Genomic DNA, 17,533 nt, shown 5'->3' with positions numbered 1-17,533 from the left:
GGAAATACCAGCACACTCTTTATTAAAAAACAAACTTAACAGAAAAAACTGATATTCAAAATCAAAGCATTGCTCTGCTCTTTGGTTTAACTAAACTTTATTGTAAATAACCACTTTTAGTTTTTTTTACTGAATAAATGAACATTTGTCTGAATGACTGTTGGTCGTTTATCAAAGACGTCAAATCATCCTAATCTATCCCAGACTGCTGGGCTTTTAATATTTCATCTGTTTAATCATTCGATCGATAGATAATATTTAATAAATATTCCTGAACAGAGTCGATTTAGCTGTGTCACCATGACAACCATCCTGATCCCGACCAAACTGAACCTTGAGCCCGGAGCTGCTCTGGACCGGCTCAGATCTCAAATAAGCTCCAGGAAGTTTTATAGTTTAATTCGCGGCAGCGATTATCCGTGGTGTTCCTCAGGGCTGGATCCCGGCCCCTTCTCTTCTCCAGGCATGACTTCATGACGCTCCACGTTTAGCAAATTGTTTTCATATATCACTGATTTCTAATAACTTTCTGAAAGCTCAATAATTTAGCGGATTCAGGTTTTGATTTCCAACTCTTTTCTAAACATGAGAGTTTTTCTCTGCTACTTTTCAGATGAAACTCAAATTAAACTGTTTCTTTAGAAAGCAGGATGTAAAATCCATCAGCAGGTCAGAGGTCAAGTAGGAACAGACAACAGCTAAATGGTTGATGTTTTCCTGTAATCTGATTGGCTCACAGCTCTGCAGTACTACAGGTTCAAAGTCTACCGAAGCCTGAAGGGGTCAAAGCAACCTCTCCGACGCTCGTCACCATCGACACGATTGTTTACGTCAATGAGAGCCAAACAGAGTCATGGCCGGCCGTCGGCCAATCAGAGTGCTTCGTTCCTGCTGTTTACCGGGCCGCTCGGTTCTGGATGGAGTTCACCAAGTTCTGCCCGCTTCCAGGGATCCGGCGGGATCGGCTTCAGGAAAAATACCCACACACTTCCTGCTTCCCTCACTTTAATGTTCTACTTCGGTTTTTATCAGAACCGGACCGATCAGAACCAAACAGAACTCTGTTTCAGAAATCCTGTGAGTTTCAATCAGAAAATCTGAAGGAAATATAAAAAATATTTTCCCTAATTTTAATGTCTACAAATGAAAATTTAATGGGAAAAACATTTGCGAAAAGAAAAAAACCAAACAAACGAGGAAACTGAAAATTAGATGAACTGGTTACCATGGTAACACACATGAAAAGTAACCTCTTAAAGTCTGAGAATATTTTTCAATCTGGTTCAGGTTCTGGTTCTGGTTCTGGTGTGATCCTGAGCTGTACTGAAGGAATTCTGGGAGACAGGAAGTGACACGGCGCCTTTAATCATGTGATCAGAGCTGCAGCCAATAAGCTTTCAGAAATTTTTCTTTAGAAAATCAAGTTGTAAGCAGAACCAAAGCAGCTGTTTGGTTCTGCTGAGACCCGGTTTGCCGAGCCGTGGTTCTGTAGGAGACAGAGACGACACTCTGGGCTCCACCAGAACCGGGCCTGGTACTGATCAGGAACGTTTCTCCAGAACATCAGAGGAACAGAAATAAATATTCTCAACAACCTGAGCAGGAGGTTCAGGGCAGTTCTGCTGCTCTGACCCGTCTCCGACCCGTTTCTCTTTGGGTTTCAGTTGAAACGACCGATCCGTCCGTCCGTCCGTCTTCCTGATGTCAGGAATCTGGAAACCTGTTCAGGAATCTCCAGAACAATCAGAGGAATTCTGCTTCCCGTTACCATGGAGATGGGAGAGGAAACCGGACCGGTTCCCGGCTCCGTGCAGAGACACACGGCCGGTCCGGACGCCGTTGGACTCAGATGGGAGGACCTCTGGACGACCTCTAGACGTTGTAGGCGTAGTCCGTCAGGTAGTCCTTCAGTCGGTTGGGGATGGGCAGGTCCTGGACCCGCCGGGCCGACCGGTTGATGCCGATCCGACACAGGTGCTGCAGCGACGGGACGGCGGTGTACACGGGCCTGATGAGGAGCAGCTGCACAGTGCCGTTGGGGCCCGGCGGCGGCGGCGCCGGCGCGGTGCGGCCGCCGGTCCGGGACAGCTGGACGTAGTGCTCCACCAGGTGGACCACGCTGTCAAACTGCTTCAGCTTGGGCTTCACCAGAACCACCGAGTCCAGTTTGAACTTCCCGTGCCGGAACTCGATGCGCAGGTTGGTGGGGCCGGCGGACGTCATGGTGGAGATGGTGAACAGGAAGTCCCTCTGGGAGCTGTCCCGCAGCAGGAAGCTGCCCTCCGACGAGTCCTGCAGGATCTCTTTGGCCTCGTTGGCCGTCAGGCCGCCCCAGTACCAACCTGGCCCAATCAGAACCAGCAGAACATTTAGCACCTCCAATTCATTAAAACCATAACACGGACGGTCAGCGGCTTCAGAACCGCCCGCTAAGAGAAACTATAGCGGGTTGTTAATGTTAAATATAGTGGACAACATTATCTGAGTGACTGAAGTGGAAGCTTAGGAGTTATGGTTAGCTTAGCATCGGAACAATTTCTATCCATGACAAAACCACAACACTTAGTCTGGGTCAGCAGCACCACCACGGAACCGTTCTGGACCCAAACAGGGCCAGAACCAGCAGCATTACACTGAAATCAAAAACAAGATCAATGTGTCTAGTTATAGCCAGAGTACTTCAAACTATCAAAATCATTTTTTATATTTTCGTCTTCTCTGGTGGACATTTTTCAAAATGGCCACCATAGTTTTAATGTACAATATATGTTTGCACTAAAATCAGCTGCAGTTATTAGCCACAGCTAATCAAAAAGTTAAGTATGCTAATTACCATTTTGCTAAACAAGAATCTTAGCAATGCAATGCTAAATCGCTAAACACATGAAAAATTAGCAGAAGCTAACACTAAGAAACTAAATATAAACAGCTAGCAGAAGCTAACACTAAGAAACTAAATATAAACAGCTAGCAGAAGCTAACACTAAGAAACTAAATATAAACAGCTAGCAGAAGCTAACACTAAGAAACTAAATATAGACAGCTAGCAGAAGCTAACACTAAGAAACTACGCACTAAAAAATTAGCAAGTGCTAATGGTAAGCATACAAATATTAACAGAAGCTAATGCTAAACCACTAAACACATGAAAAATTTAGCAAAGCTAACACTAAACTGCAAAACCATAAAAAGTAAGCAGATGCTAACGCTAAACCACATGCAGAACATCTGGAGTTTATTCCGGGTTGGAAACATTCCCGACCGAAGCAGGAAATTCTTCCTCCCACCTGTCTTCCTGAGCTCCTTCAGGGCCGAGGCGGCGCGGTTCTCGTCCGACTCCTCGGTCCCGGCGCCGTCGTCGGCTCCTCTGGCGTCCTCAATGGCTTCCTGGGATTCGGAGGACTGGCAGGTCATCGGACAGATCTGACCTTCAGCCTGCAACTCGGAAAACCGTCGGAAAACCTGGAAAGGTTGGTGGGATGTGAAAGGCTGCAGAAGAAGACGGAAACAGACGGTTTTGGAGCCATCAGGACTCTGGAAACACTCAGATTAAAAATGTCTTTTCTCTGGGCTGCAGCTGGGACATCTGAACAGAACCAGAACTTTGATCCATTTATCACATTCAGACATTTTCCTGATCAATTTTTAATGTTTCATCCGAGTCGCTAACTGGAGATCAGCTTCTGTTCTCCCTGCTGCCCTCTGGAAAGAGGTTCTGCAGCATCCGGTGCAGGTCCACCTGGTTCTGAAACAGCTTTTTCCCACTTGCCATCAGACTGCTGAACTCTTAACTGGACTGCACTCAAAATCTGGTCTCCACTTCATACCTTGCACATGTACAGAGCTAAATAACTTCTATTTTACTGTCATTCCTGCACTTTATATTTTATATTTATATTCATATTTTATACTGTATTTTATTTTATTCTGGAGTAACCTCACAACATTGGAACCTCAAACATTGTTCTGAGCCGTATGCAACGAAATTTTGTTCTGTATTCACCCTGTGCATGCAAAATGATAATAAAGTCAGTCTAAGTCTAAGTCTAAGAAACTTTCCACTAGCCACCATCAGGTCAGCCATAGCCCCGCCCACATTTCATGAAATATTAATTTCCTGCTATTTAATTAATGAATAAATTATGTATTAATTTAATTTTGGCCCCTTTATCCCTCCGTAGCTCAGTAGGTAACAGTCATCTTCAAATCAGGAGGTTGTGGGTTTAATTCCTGCTTCCTCCATTTCCTGTCGAGATGACCACTGGTCCCACTGGTTCAGTTTGGTACCATCGGGTCGGTTTGGTACCATTGGTTCTGGCTGCTCAGTAACAGCCTGGGTCAGTTAGGTTAGTTATTAGTTGCTGGTCTGCAGGTTCTCAGCTGCTGCATTAATAATTAATAACTACATAATATCCATAATAATCCGCCACAACAACAAACCCCAGATTCCCTGGAATCCAGATTCAATTCCAGTCATGGAATCTGATCGTTTTGGAAAACTGATCCTGGATCAGCCGGGAAAAATCTGGATCCACCAACTGAAACACGGAGGAACCAAGAAACATCTGGAAAAGTTCTGGTTCTAGAGCTTCCCTCCAGAACCAAATGATCCAAAATGTTCTGGTTCTGATCCAGTTCTGGACCAGATCACAGTACAGTTAGTTTGGTGAATCTGTGGGACGCTAGATACGGAACAGAGGAATAACATCCCTTATTAACATTATTAGACTTTGGACCTGAGCAGGATCTAATAATCCGGATCCCAGGAATCTGCAGGACGGATCTGTTTGCTCCGTTTCTAGAAAGTCTCTTTATCTGGTTTGGTATTTGACATTCCTGCAGCCTGACGCAGCTCACCTACTGAGGAAAACACCTGAGTGAGGCGGCGACACTTCCTGCAGCAGAGATCCCGAGTCGGGATCTCAACGGATTCCTTGTGTTCCGGAGGAGTTTTTCCAACAACCACCAACAGGAAGCCTCGTTCTTTCAGGTTTGCATTCAGACTTTTCATGTTTGGGTTTTTTTTATCCACAAGAAGCTGCAGATGAACACATGAATTTGTTCAGAGCAGATTCCTGGAGTCGTGCTCACATGAAACCCGAGAGGAAAATTAGATCAGCAGATTCTAACATCATGTAGCGGAGCTTCAATCGGACCCGCTAACCCAGAGCTTCTCAGCTCCGGTCCCGCTCTGCATGTTTTAGACCAACAGCTGATCCAAATGACTGCATGACCTCGTCTGCAGCCATCAGCACTGCAGGCTGTCGATCACCACAGAGTGGATCCAGGTGTGGATCCACTCTGAAAGGAAACACCTGAAACGTGCAGGGCAGGAGGCCCGGGGACCGGAACAGAACCAAACAGAACCCTTTAAACCGGGCTTCGTGCCTCAGTCAGGACTTCCTGGTCTTCCTGCTCTGCCTCTGGAGAAAAGAGCCAACAAACTGCAGGGATCAACCCAAACCCTCCCAGTGACCTCTGACCTGGAACTGAAATAAACATGAAGCTCCTCAGACAGGAGGAAGATCTGGATCCTTCTAGAAAAGCTTCTCAAGAAATAATTCCTAAAAACATGGCAGTTTCCTCCAGGAAGTGGAGTAAAACATCAGAGTTAACCCAGTAAACCCAGTTAGCATTAACCTGGTAACCAGTTAGCGTTAACCTGCGGCTGTAAGGTGAGACTTGTTCGCTTTGTTTCCTGTGGAAAACCTGAAGCCGCTTGGAGTTTTTCTTCTCTTTGTCCTGACTGGGAAAACCAACTGGAAGGGAAAACTGGTTTCCAGTGGGAACCAGGAGGTGATTCTCCTGGTTTCCAGTGGGAACCAGGAGGTGATTCTCCTGGTTTCCAGTGGGAACCAGGAGGTGATTCTCCTGCCTATAGATTAAAACTCAGATTAAAAAGCAGAAGAGAAAAAGACTGAAATAAACGAATAAACCTTAAGGAACTAAATCTTCCTTAAAGTTGCCCAGAACTGCAGCAGCTTTAAAACCGCAGGAAGGGAAACATCAGAGTAACGTTCTTCCTCCTGCCAGCGGTTGGGTTCTATTCTGGTTCGGTTTTAAACAGCAGAATCTAAGAATGGACCGAACCCGAACAGGAACATCTGCTGTCTGTGCTGGTTCCGCCCAGAAGCCTCGGACCGTCGAGTTACATTTAAATGACAGGAAATTTAAACGGAGTTCTGCAGGACGGTTCAGTTCTACCTGAGTGGTTCTGCTCACCTGGAGAACCGCCCTCCTGGTAGCACCTGGTGCCCAAACTGGACCCACCTGCCGGGGAGGTTCCGATCCAGCCGCCCGCTAACAGCTCCGGGTCGTCCGCCGCCAACCCGCCGTCATGCCAGCGGAACCGGGTGTACACCTGCAGTCTGGGTCCGGACGCTTCCGAACCTGCTCCGGCTCTAGAACTACTAATGGCGGCTGCAGCCGACCCACGAGGGGCTGTAGGTGGATCAGAACCGGCGGTCCGTCACGCAGCTCCTAGCAGCCGAACCACCGAACCAGAGTCCGTGGTCCTGGTTCCTAGTGGAGCGGCGCGGCGGTCCGGAGCTCCATAAACAACAACACCGCAGGTTTCCAGGAACTTTCCAGGAACACGGTCACGTGACGCTCACACGCGCACATTTAAGGTGGACCGATTAGTTCGGGCCTTCCGTCTCTGTGAGGACCGGACCGGACCTGACCGGGGTTCTGGCCCGGCCCGGTCCGCAGGGCCCCCTGATGGACACTGTCCTCAAGATGAAGAGATGTCTTCAGTTAAAGAACCGGAACCGAACCGGGTCTCACAAAAACAGGAAAAGCACACACACGCACACACACCCTTAAACAAATACACATTCACCTGTTTTTCTGACTGTGGGGACCTGAACGGATTTGGTTACCTGCGGGGTCCCTTAACTCTGCGAGGACATTTCTAACATTATTGACCTCGTCCAAATACCAGTGAAGTGATTCCAGAAAGAATTCCCCTTGTCTTTCTCATCCTTCCGTTTTTCTTTTTATCAGTGAATGAAATGAAGTTGGAAACGATCCAGATCTTCTCCGATTCTCTCCAAGCAGAAACTGAACAATTCTTTTTAAATCATCTGGGTCGGTTGGTCCTTAAACAGTTTGCAGACAGTTCGCCGTGTCTCTGCTGCCCCTTGCTGGTCGGAACCAACTACAACATGACTGGAGTTGAGCTCAGCTGGATTTTCTTTGATTACACAAGAACAACTCTGGTTCGGTTCAAATGTGAATGCCAAACGGACCGGAGACCGCTCCAAAAGCAGGACGTGAACGACAGCACACAGCATTCTGGGTAAATACTACCAAATCAGATACACTAGCCTTGCGCTAGCAGGAAAAATGGCATTTTGCCGACTGTAGGTTTTCTTTGGAGGTAACCGTTCTTCTCCTGTCAATGAGAAGTTTGGTGATTCCTGAAGAAGAAACAGCGAGGAGCAGAAAGAGCGGAGCAGCACTGACATGGAGGTTGCAGAGGAAGTTTATTATGCCTGCACAATGTCACCATAACGAAGGTTTCACTCATACAAAACTACAAAATGTCACTCCAGTACTGTGTTAAAACTCAAAGGCAACCGGGTGACGGATCAGACCCGGCTCATTTCACCAGTAAGACAATTTCAAAGAGAGAATAAATAAAAAGTCACAGCACAGTTTGATGCATCAGCAGAACCCAAACATCTGGAAGTCTCCAGACAGATCCAGAATAAAAAGCATCTGCTGCTGAAAGCTGCAGAGCCGGTTCCTCCTGCGGTTCCAATCTTAGAGCCAAGACCTTCCAGATCAAACTGCAGCATGGACATTACGTTTTAAACTGAAGCGACCTGGACAGAGCTGGACCTTCTTCCAGGCCTCCTGACTTCTGCAAAGTGTAACAACAAGAGTAAACTCTCAGCTTCATTTGAAGGAACCAGGCAGGTTCCTGAACAATGTTTCCTGGAAAAGCAGGTCTGAGCTTTGGTTGGCTGAATGTTAGTCAGACACATCAGGTCCATCTCTGCTGGGCGCTGGCCCGGCAGAGATGGACCTGATGATGAAGAGTCCTGCTGCAGTCAGCAAAGATGAGACGTTTCACATCCTGGATCGTCTGGTCAGCAGCTGAAGCAGTTCAGGTCGAGTTCTCCAGAGGAGCAACAGTCAGGATACAAGGCACCACATTGCATCACATTGCATATGGTAAGCTGATATAAAAGGTTAACATTTGCTGCAGGAGGACAAACATGAGAAAATCCAGGAAGTGAAAAGTTTTCAGTGCCTGGTGGAGGATGAGATGTAGCAGAGGCTCTAAGACACGATGACATGGAAAGGACTTCCTGGGATGTTCTCGTCCCCCCACTTGACGATGAGGATGTAGCTGCCCTCCTCCTTCACTGTGTACGTCACGTTGTACATCCTGTTGCCCATGTGCTTGACGTAGACCTCCTCGCAGGGCGTCTTCGGACCATGGACCCCGACCATCAGCATGTTGGTGCCTGCAGAACAGAACACCATCAGAGACATTCAGCAGCGTCAGGAAACTATCTGCTTCGCCTCGGTTCTCACCTGCTTTGCTGCAATCCACTGTGAATGTGTTCTTCTGACCAATGAAGGCTTTGGAGAGGCCGGCACCGCAGGAGACGACTTTACTGGCGTCGGAAGAGAACATGGGGAAGGAAGTGAAGGCCCCGCCCATCGCTGACGTCTTGGTGACGGTTTCTACGAGAACAGACGACGTCTCGTGGAGGTTGTGACCTCCAGACAGGCGAGGTCCTGCAGGAAGAGAACATTTGACTCTAAGAGAGAAGGGAGATCTCCTACTGCAGAGGAACTGAATCAGATCTGATGGTTGGAAAAATCTCCAAACTAGGAGGAAACCTCATCATGGTGGGACCCATCAGGAGCCAGGGCGGTCAGGCATGTTGCAGAGCATTTCTATCTGTGGTACAACCGTCTTTCTGGGTGAAAGAGGTTCTGAAGCCAATGGCTCCTAAAGTCCTGATCCATCTTCCTCTGACGAGCCCGATGATGTCAGAGGTCGGCTAGTGGACCGACTGATCTGACACTAATCTGACAACCTGGCTCATCTGACCCCATCCCCTCCGCCCTACACCTGAGCCTGGCTCACCTGGAGGAGAAGAACACTCATGTGTGGATGTTGTTCCTGGACTTCAGCTCAGCATTCAACACAATCATCCCACAGCATTTGGCAGGAAAACTGGGACACCTGGGCTTCAGCACCCCCCTGCACAACTGGCTGCTAGACTTCCTCACCGACAGACCTCAGTCAGTCCGGATCGGACAACACACCTCCGACGTCATCACCCTCAGCACAGGCTCCCCTCAGGGCTGCGTCCTGAGCCCTCTGCTGTTCACTCTGATGACACACGACTGCGTCCCCAGGTTCGCCACCAACCACATCGTGAAGTTCGCGGACGACACAACGGTGGTGGGCCTCATCAGAGACGACAACGACCTGGACTACAGAGAGGAGGTGGAGCAGCTGGTGGACTGGTGCAGAGACAACAGCCTGATCCTGAACATTGACAAGACGAAGGAGATGATCGTCGACTTCAGGAAGAACCGGCCCAGCCACGCTCCACTGCTCATCAACAGCTCGGCTGTGGAGGTGGTCACCAGCACCAAATTCCTGGGGGTGCACATCACTAACGACCTCACCTGGACTGTGAACACCACGTCTCTGGTCAAGAGGGCACAGAAACGCTTGTATTTCCTGCGGAGGATGAGAAGAGCACACCTGCCCCCGCCCATCCTCAAGACGTTCTACAGAAGCACCATAGAGAGCATTCTGACCAGCTGCCTCTCTGTGTGGTGTGGAGGCTGCAGCGCCTCCTACTGGAAGAACGTGAGGAGAGTGGTGCGGACAGCAGAGAGGATCATCGGGGCCCCCCTTCCCTCCATTCAGGACATTTCATCCCAGCGCTGCGTGTCCCGAGGCCGAAACATCGTCAGTGACCCCTCACACCCCCACCATGGACTGTTCTCCCTGCTGCCCTCTGGAAAGAGGTTCTGCAGCATCCGGTGCAGGTCCACCAGGTTCTGAAACAGCTTTTTCCCACTTGCCATCAGACTGCTGAACTCTTAACTGGACTGCACTTAAAAACTGGTCTCCACTTTATATCTTGCACATGTACAGAGCTAAATAACTTCTATTTTACTGTCATTCCTGCACTTTATATTTATATTCATATTTTATACTGTATTTTGTTTTATTCTGGAGTAACCTCACAACATTGGAAGCTCAAAACATTGTCCTGAGCCGTATGCAACGAAATTTTGTTCTGTATTCACCCTGTGAATGCAAAATGATAATAAAGTCAGCCTAAGTCTAAGTCTGTTGCACCACATCACGAAGCTTCTGAGCAAAGAACATCTGGTGCGTTCAAGCATCTAGAGTTCTTCTAGATCTGGTTCTACAGAACTGAATATTTAGTTGGTTCTAATCGAGCTAAATATTTAATTTACAAACTGAAACCCTAACCCTACCTCAGAGTCTCTGAGATTCATCCCAGCTAAATGTTTAGCTGATCTTCAAACTCAATTGCAGATAAGCGGAAGTGGACTATCAAAATAAAAACTGGATCTTGGTGAGCGACTGAATCTTTCAACGCTGATGTATCACTGCTTTAATGGCACTGTGAACGTCTGCTTTAAAACGGCTAATCCTTTGTTTGAAGATGAAATGTTCAAGAAACAAGAAAAAGAATTTATGATAAAGGGAAGGGAAGAATTGATTCAAAGGATCTTTATAAAGAGGTTCAGAAGAACCAGCTTTTGTTTTGGTGGTCCGGTTATCGGCAGGTGAATTTACGTTTTAGCCAAAGGTTTGGAACCATTGAGATTCTGGAGCCAGAAAAGCTCTGGTGCAGTGCTGGAACCAGTCTGCTGGTTTTCTGATCAGGAGTCGGGATTATTTCAGCTCAGTAAAGCCCAGCAGCTCCAGAACATTTAATGTTTTCAGTTGGATAGTTGATGTCCAGCTGGAGCCTCTGGATCTTTCTGGTCTGGACGAATCTTAAACATTTGGCGACACACTGGTTGTTTCTTTCAGCTTCTTCAGATGCCGTTTCCTGGTGGGAATACTGTAGCAATAATGTATAAATCAGATCTTGTTTTTTTAGTTTGAAGTGAAGCTGCTTCGAGGAACGGCGCTATCTTTAGCAGGGAAACATCAGGCTTCCAGAGAACAGGAGCACAAAGACAGCTTTGTTCAGGGAATGTCAGGGAACATCAGGGAGTCACGCTCTAACTGGGTTTTCCCGGAAGGGAAACTCCAGAAACCTTCAGATCACCACAAACTGACCTCAGAGGACCGCTGACCCACCTGACACTTTGGCTTTGAACGGGCTGCCCACAATGTGCTGGGGTCCCCCATACTTGATGGAGATCAGGTAACTCCCTGGAGCCATGGGGGTGTAGGACACCTTGTAGCCCTCGGGTCCCTCCTGACAGTCCATCTTCACCTTCGATGGTCCATCGATGGTCACAGAGAGGGCTCCAGCTCCAGCATTGCAGGTGTTCACCATGAACTCTGATGCTACACCTGGACAAACACCAGTTTAAAAGTCTGCTGATGTTTATAGACATGAGTATAATCATATGGTGTGTACCTGTGGTTCCTCCTTCCAGTCCTGGACCAAAGGCAGACACGAGGCCTGGATCCCCAACCTGTCCCGGTTCTCCCACTCGGATCTTGAAGGGACTGCCGGGAACATGGCTGCCATTGAAGCGAACGTCTATGGAGTGAACACCGTTCTCCTTGGGGATGAACCTGATGGCGTGCTGATCTGCTGAACACAGAAACAGAACCTTAATAGAACGGTTCTCTTGTTCTGGAGCCGCCTCAGGGCCACAAACACATGTTCAGCTCAGAAAGACGTGAAATGTGAAGAGGTCAGACGTAAACCCTGAAGTTCTCCAGTCTGTACTGATTAAAAGTCACTTCTAAAGTAATCTAGAAGAAAAACAACCGTCTCTTTAAGGCTGCAGTAACACTAGCCTAGTTCAGTTCGCTTCAATCCAACTCCAGTCTGTCTGTTTAGTCAAAGTCCGGTTTGGTTAGTGAGGTGTGAACACTAATTGACCTCTGACCTCTGGTCCTTCAAATCTAAGTCTGGGTTCAGTTGAACGCCAAGCGGAACAGAAACCGCTCCAAACGCAGGAAGTGGACCACAATGCAGCGTATTCTAGGTAAATGGAAAAAAAGCTAACGTGCTAGTCTAGCGCTAGCAGCAGAAATGGCTCCTGGTCTTCAGCCAAAGACTAAAGAGAAATCCTCCAACCGCTAAAATCTGACGCCTCCATCTTGTTTCCATCTGGTGAAGAAGGAAGTTGCTCTCAGTGTCTTCAGAGGTTTTAATGTTGTTTCCTTCAGTGGTTCTTGGTGCAGCGCCCCCACAGGCCAGGAGGGGAACAGGTTGGTTTGACTCAGAACCACAGCAGCTGGAGGTGGAGCAGATGTTGATGTTTTGGTTCCAATCAAACCGGGTCTACAGGACTATCAGGGGGTAACTGTCTTTAATTAGATCATTATTTGGAAATGATATCTTTACCTTCTTCCAGTCCTAAACTGACCACATGTAATGTTGAATTTGCTGAAGACGGACAGCATCGTCCCTCCTGCTCCTATGACTCTCCAGGTTGGACAGTTTGGCTCTTACCGCTGTCCAACTCGGTGATGTAGCACTCCTCCGTGGCCCCTGATGGAGTGTGGATCTTAGCGTCTATGAGGCCTCTGGCTCCATTCAGCTGTACGGCGAAGGAGGCCTCCTGACCCACCTTCAGCCCCATCTCCTGGACGAACAGAGGAGCAATGTGTCGGTGCAGACAACATGTTTCTCCTCCATCTGGTTAGAAGATGTTCTCACCTGCAGGCTGGTAATGGTGAGGTGGCGGGCGTCGTCAGACAGGCTCGCCACGGGAACGATAAACGGAGAATCCGGGATGTGTTCATCATTGAACTTGATGGAAACCTCATAATCACCTGCAAGTTCCAAACAGGAGAATCCTCAGAGTCTGGTGGTGATCCTGAGGGATCTACTCTCTCTAGATGTTCCTACCATCCAGCATGTTCTAATCTCCTCAAGGCGATGCCCAGCAGGCTGTGACATGCTGCAGAATCAGCCTGAAGTTCATAAATCTGACCTGAGGTCTGCTCCATTCTTACCGGGCTCCTGCACCATGTAGGAGACGCCGCACGATCCGTCCTTTCGGTCTTCAAAGGTAATTTCAGCTTTGCTGGGTCCTTCCACAGCAATCGACAGACCGCCAGCTCCAGCTTCTCTGGTCCAGATGCTGAACTCAGCTGCAGAAAAAACACAAGTTCTCCGTCACGGCACAGCCGCAGCTTCCCAGAGCCGAAACGGGACTTTCTTATGGTATGGGTGCAGAACTTGGATGCTACCTTCCAGGAAGCTGCAGAGCACTGAAGGCAGAGGTGGGCACTGCTAGCTACAAAGTTAGGTGTGCTAATGCTAATTCAGAAACACTAATCAGGATTTCCTCCAGTGTATTGTAAGCCTGGCGGCACGCCATGCTTTACTAGCCCCCCTTGCCATGCCAACGTTGCTTGTTTTTGTTTTTAGAAAAATTAATAATCCAAACAAAAAATAATAAGTTTTAATAAGAATTTAATGGATTGAAAGCGTCTCTGTTGCTCTCAGTGTTTCACTGGCGGAGCAAATTTATTTCTAAGAGATAAGTGTATATTTTAAAGCCAGGGGAGCGGACCAATCACATCGCAGGCGCCTCCGCACGTTGCCTCGCGCTGCCACTGCTTGATCTCTGACCTTTAACCTCAGCACGGATCGCGCGCCCCTCCTTTCACTCAAACCGGACACAGGCTGACCTGCATGGATATTTACAGCAACCCCCTCGTGGGGAATTATTTTTCTTTGACGAACTCCACATCGAGTTTAAACCGCGCTGCGTTAGCTCTGGTTGCACAGCTTAATGTGAACCGCATTAATAACTTGTAGTCAGAAGTGTGTTGAGGGAGTGATGTGGCTAGTTTGAATTCGCTCCAACTTTCACCTGGTTCTGCTCTTATTCAGTATCTTGATGATCTTCTGTTATGCAGTCCAACTAAAGAGCAATGTGAAAAAGAGACAGTTGCCTTGCTAAAGCATCTTCATGCTGGAGGTCACAAAGCCAGTCTTTCTAAGCTTCAGTTTGTCAAAGAAGAAGTGACCTTTTTAGGTCATGTTGTGTCAAAAAAGGGTCATTCCCTTTCACCTAAACGTGTTTCTGCTGTTCAAAACATACCCAGATCTGTCACAAAGAAACAGCTTCTGTCTTTTCTGGGTATTACATCTTACTGCAGAAACTTCATTCTGAACTATTCGATTCTGGAGAATCCTTTGAGAGCTCAGTAGCGGTCTCCAGGCTCCAGACACTGTCCAATGGACTCCAGAGGCTGAAGCTGCTTTTACTCAGCTAAAGCTGGCACTACAGACTGCTCCTACACTTGGCATTCCTGATCCAAACAAACAGTTTGTTCAAACAGTGGATGAAAAAAAAAGGCTGCATGACATCCGTCCTGCTGCAATCACACGGAGGAAAATTGAGACCTGTTGCATATTTTTCAGCTAAGCCAGATCCTGTTGCTGAAGGGCTAATTGGTTGTTTACGTGCAGTAGCTGCTGCAGAAAAAGCTGTTCTTGCATCAGGTGACATTGTGGGTCATACCAACCTCACCTTACTGGTTCCACACTCTGTTTCTATCATTCTTTTGGAGCAGAAAACTTCTCATCTTTCTGCTGCGCGTTGGCTAAGGTACACATCTGTCCTTTTGGACATGCCTAATGTCACTGTGAAACGTTGCACCGTTCTTAATCCAGCAACTCTTTTGCCGACTCCTGATGATGGTGAACCTCATCATTGTGAGGGGGTCTTGGAACAAGTTTGCACACCCAGACCTGATTTAACCCTGACCTCTAACTAACCCTGACTTAGTGCTGTTTGCTGATGGCTCTGCATCACGTGATCCTATTACTGGTACTAACCATGTGGGCTTTGCTGTTTGCTCTTTGCATGAAATGCTAGTTTCTGGCTCCTTACCAAAACACTTTTCTGCACAAACTGCTGAGCTAGAGGTACTAACAGAGGCATGTAAACTGGCAGCTGGTAAGTCTGCCTCAATATTTACTGATTCAAACTATGCATTTAAAATTGTGCATAGATTTGGAGTTCTTTGGAAACAGGAAATTCCTTAAAGCAGATGGTAAACCTATTGTGAACTTTTCTCAAGTTGTAGATTTGTTGGATGCTATCATGTTACCTTCTGCCATCTCTGTGACTAAATGTCAGGCACACACAAACTCTGATGATACCGTTGCCCGTGGCAACGCCAGAGCTGATATGGCAGTGAAACAGGCCTTCCATGATGAGCTGCCCCTCCTTCCACACTTCTCCACCTTCTCCCTCTCCCCTCTCTGATATTGAAGCACTACAGTCTTTTGCTTCAGGAACAGAGAGGCGTGTTTGGAAATCCTCAGGGGCTGTTTATGAAAATGGAATATGGATGGGTCCGAATGGCAAGCCATGCCTTCCAAAACATTTTTTTGCTGACTGAAATTATCCCACGTTGGGGTATTCCTGCCAGGGTTAGCAGTGATAATGGCACACACTTTGTTAATGCAGCATTAGCTGAAGTGGGAAAGTTTTTAGGTACGACTTTGAAAACTACTGATTGTTTTGACTTACATGAGGATGCGGAGGAGAGCCAGGATTAACCTCAGTCCATTTGAGATCCTGTTTGGCCGGCCTCCTAATTTGGGTTTAGGGCCTCAGAGAAAGGTCCTTCCTTCCACTTCTATCTGTGATGATGCGGTGTTGTCTTACTGTCAAAACCTGTCGAATGTGCTTTCTCAAGTTTTTCAGATGGTGAAAGACGCATTGCCGCGTCCCGCCGAGACACCACTCCATGCCATCAAGCCAGGTGATTGGGTCGTGGTGAAAGACTTCTGGAGGACGCGGTGGAACTCCTAATTACAGTTAGGTCACACCTGCTAGTTGTATTGCTATATGTTTATTCTAAGTTCTGTATATTCCCACCAAGTTAAAGCTGTTTGGGCTACATGCACAAGGTTGGACGTTGTTTTTCCCAGCTGCATGGGAACCAGCCTGATTCCCAGGCTTTGGATCCCTTTGTACAAAACTCATGTGTGTCTCTGCCTGGCGGCGCTTTCCGTTTCAGACTTGCTTCATTATTAATTGTCCTATAAGCTCTCTGAGTTGTGCACAATTCATGAATAAACCTGATTGAGTGATTTTACCTGAACAGTGCTTGGAAATAGTTTTTTTCCACGACAGGGAGCGATGAGAATGATTTATCTTTGTGAACAAAGAATTATGTGGGTTTTTACATCTCAACACACTGCCCCTGAAGCCCCTGAAGCCCCTGAAGCCCCTGAAGCCCCTGAAGCCCCGGGGGCCTGATGGAGCCGCTGACTTTATTTGGATTAATCAGAAGTGCAAATAATTGATATTCATTTTAATTGTATTTTTTGATTTGTTGTTCTTAAGATTAGTTGTGGGTTTAAATATCGTTTCACTGGCCATGTTTTCTGGTAACATATAATTACCCGGTAATATCTTTACATTTCCTGTCTACTTAACATCTTTTAATACAAAAACACGGCGGACCGACCGCCGGGCTGAGCAGGTTTACTGGGGGAAACAATAGTTCTGCTAATGTTAAAGTGTTTTATAACTACCAATATGAAATTTAGCTTAAGCTAACGCTAAAGCACGTCAGAACTGAAATTAATTTAGGGGAACCTACGAGTGCTAAACATCCTGTAGGATATAAAGAAACCAGAAAACTATGCTGCAAGTTCTTAAAAGTACATTCTGTATTATATATTTCTATCAGTTTTTTTCCTGCATAAAAACAGAAGTTAGAGAAACGAGACCCAGAAATGTTTTGCTTCCAGTAAATATGAAGAAGCAGAACCGTCCATGATCCAAATGTTTTGTTTTTTATGATGTAAATGAATAAAAACCACATTTTACATCAACAAAAGATAAAGCCTACCGGGTAGTCCTGCCACGCCGCGGTCCAGTCCGGTTCCTCCAGCTCGGACCTTGTGGGCCCCTCCCTCCCCCAGGGGCCCCACAGTGAACTGGAAGGGGCTCCCAGGGACGTGCTGGCCCCGGTACTTCACACTGACAACGTGAGGGCCCATCTCCTGAGGGACGAAGCGGACGCTGTAGGTGCTGTCCTCTCCCTTGATGATCTCTGCGTCCTCCGTCTTCCCGCCGGGACTCGTCACCTGAGCCGTCATCTCCTGGTTCGCTGCCTCACCTGAGGGAAGAGACGGGGGACAGACGGGACAGACGGGAGGACAAAGACATCACAGGTCATCAGCTGGGCGGAGCGGAGCGAAGCGAAACCTAAATAACTCATTTCTTCTTCAGCTGCGTTTAGACTGGCGGTCCTCTTTGATTCTTATTTTACTTATTAATTATGTTTTTGCACCACTGCTTTATTTTTCTCATGCAGAAATAATATATATATAAATATAGTGAA

At 47.3% G+C, this 17,533-nt stretch overlaps 2 protein-coding genes across 12 annotated transcripts in view; both read right to left on the bottom strand.

The window, feature by feature from the left end:
* Window positions 1-5: 5 nt before the first annotated feature.
* On the bottom strand, window positions 6-6,554 carry LOC102234649 (suppressor of cytokine signaling 2-like). 3 transcript variants are annotated; one of them, XM_023350329.1, is made up of 3 exons: window positions 6,223-6,554; window positions 3,288-3,462; window positions 6-2,342 (listed from the first exon to the last, which is right to left on the bottom strand). In XM_023350329.1, the coding sequence occupies exons 2-3, from the start codon at window positions 3,412-3,414 to the stop codon at window positions 1,873-1,875; spliced, it is 597 nt and encodes a 198-aa protein (XP_023206097.1). In that variant the 5' UTR covers window positions 3,415-3,462; window positions 6,223-6,554; the 3' UTR covers window positions 6-1,872. The 3 variants fall into 3 exon arrangements, with proteins under 3 accessions (XP_023206097.1, XP_023206098.1, XP_023206096.1); XM_023350330.1 differs by having other exon boundaries at window positions 6,271-6,554; XM_023350328.1 differs by having other exon boundaries at window positions 3,288-3,489; window positions 6,223-6,552.
* A 914-nt stretch (window positions 6,555-7,468) lies between these two features.
* Window positions 7,469-17,533, bottom strand: part of LOC102231807 (filamin-C) — a 40,729-nt gene continuing 30,664 nt past the window's right edge. For 6 of the 9 annotated variants that reach the window (XM_023350305.1, XM_023350312.1, XM_023350307.1 and 3 more), the window contains 8 exons: window positions 17,039-17,308; window positions 13,169-13,306; window positions 12,870-12,985; window positions 12,663-12,795; window positions 11,613-11,792; window positions 11,327-11,545; window positions 8,548-8,754; window positions 7,469-8,477 (listed from right to left, as the gene is read on the bottom strand). In XM_023350305.1, coding sequence (XP_023206073.1) covers window positions 8,290-8,477; window positions 8,548-8,754; window positions 11,327-11,545; window positions 11,613-11,792; window positions 12,663-12,795; window positions 12,870-12,985; window positions 13,169-13,306; window positions 17,039-17,308 — 1,451 coding nt within the window. In that variant the 3' untranslated portion in view covers window positions 7,469-8,289. The remainder of the gene's footprint in view (window positions 8,478-8,547; window positions 8,755-11,326; window positions 11,546-11,612; window positions 11,793-12,662; window positions 12,796-12,869; window positions 12,986-13,168; window positions 13,307-17,038; window positions 17,309-17,533) is intronic. The other 3 variants (XM_005812681.2, XM_023350313.1, XM_023350306.1) reach the window with 2 other exon arrangements.

The sequence above is a fragment of the Xiphophorus maculatus genome, chromosome 17 (genome assembly GCF_002775205.1).
Source record: "Xiphophorus maculatus strain JP 163 A chromosome 17, X_maculatus-5.0-male, whole genome shotgun sequence".
In the NCBI taxonomy this organism is placed as follows: Eukaryota; Metazoa; Chordata; class Actinopteri; order Cyprinodontiformes; family Poeciliidae; genus Xiphophorus; species Xiphophorus maculatus.
This window is presented reverse-complemented; position numbering and strand designations above follow the sequence as displayed.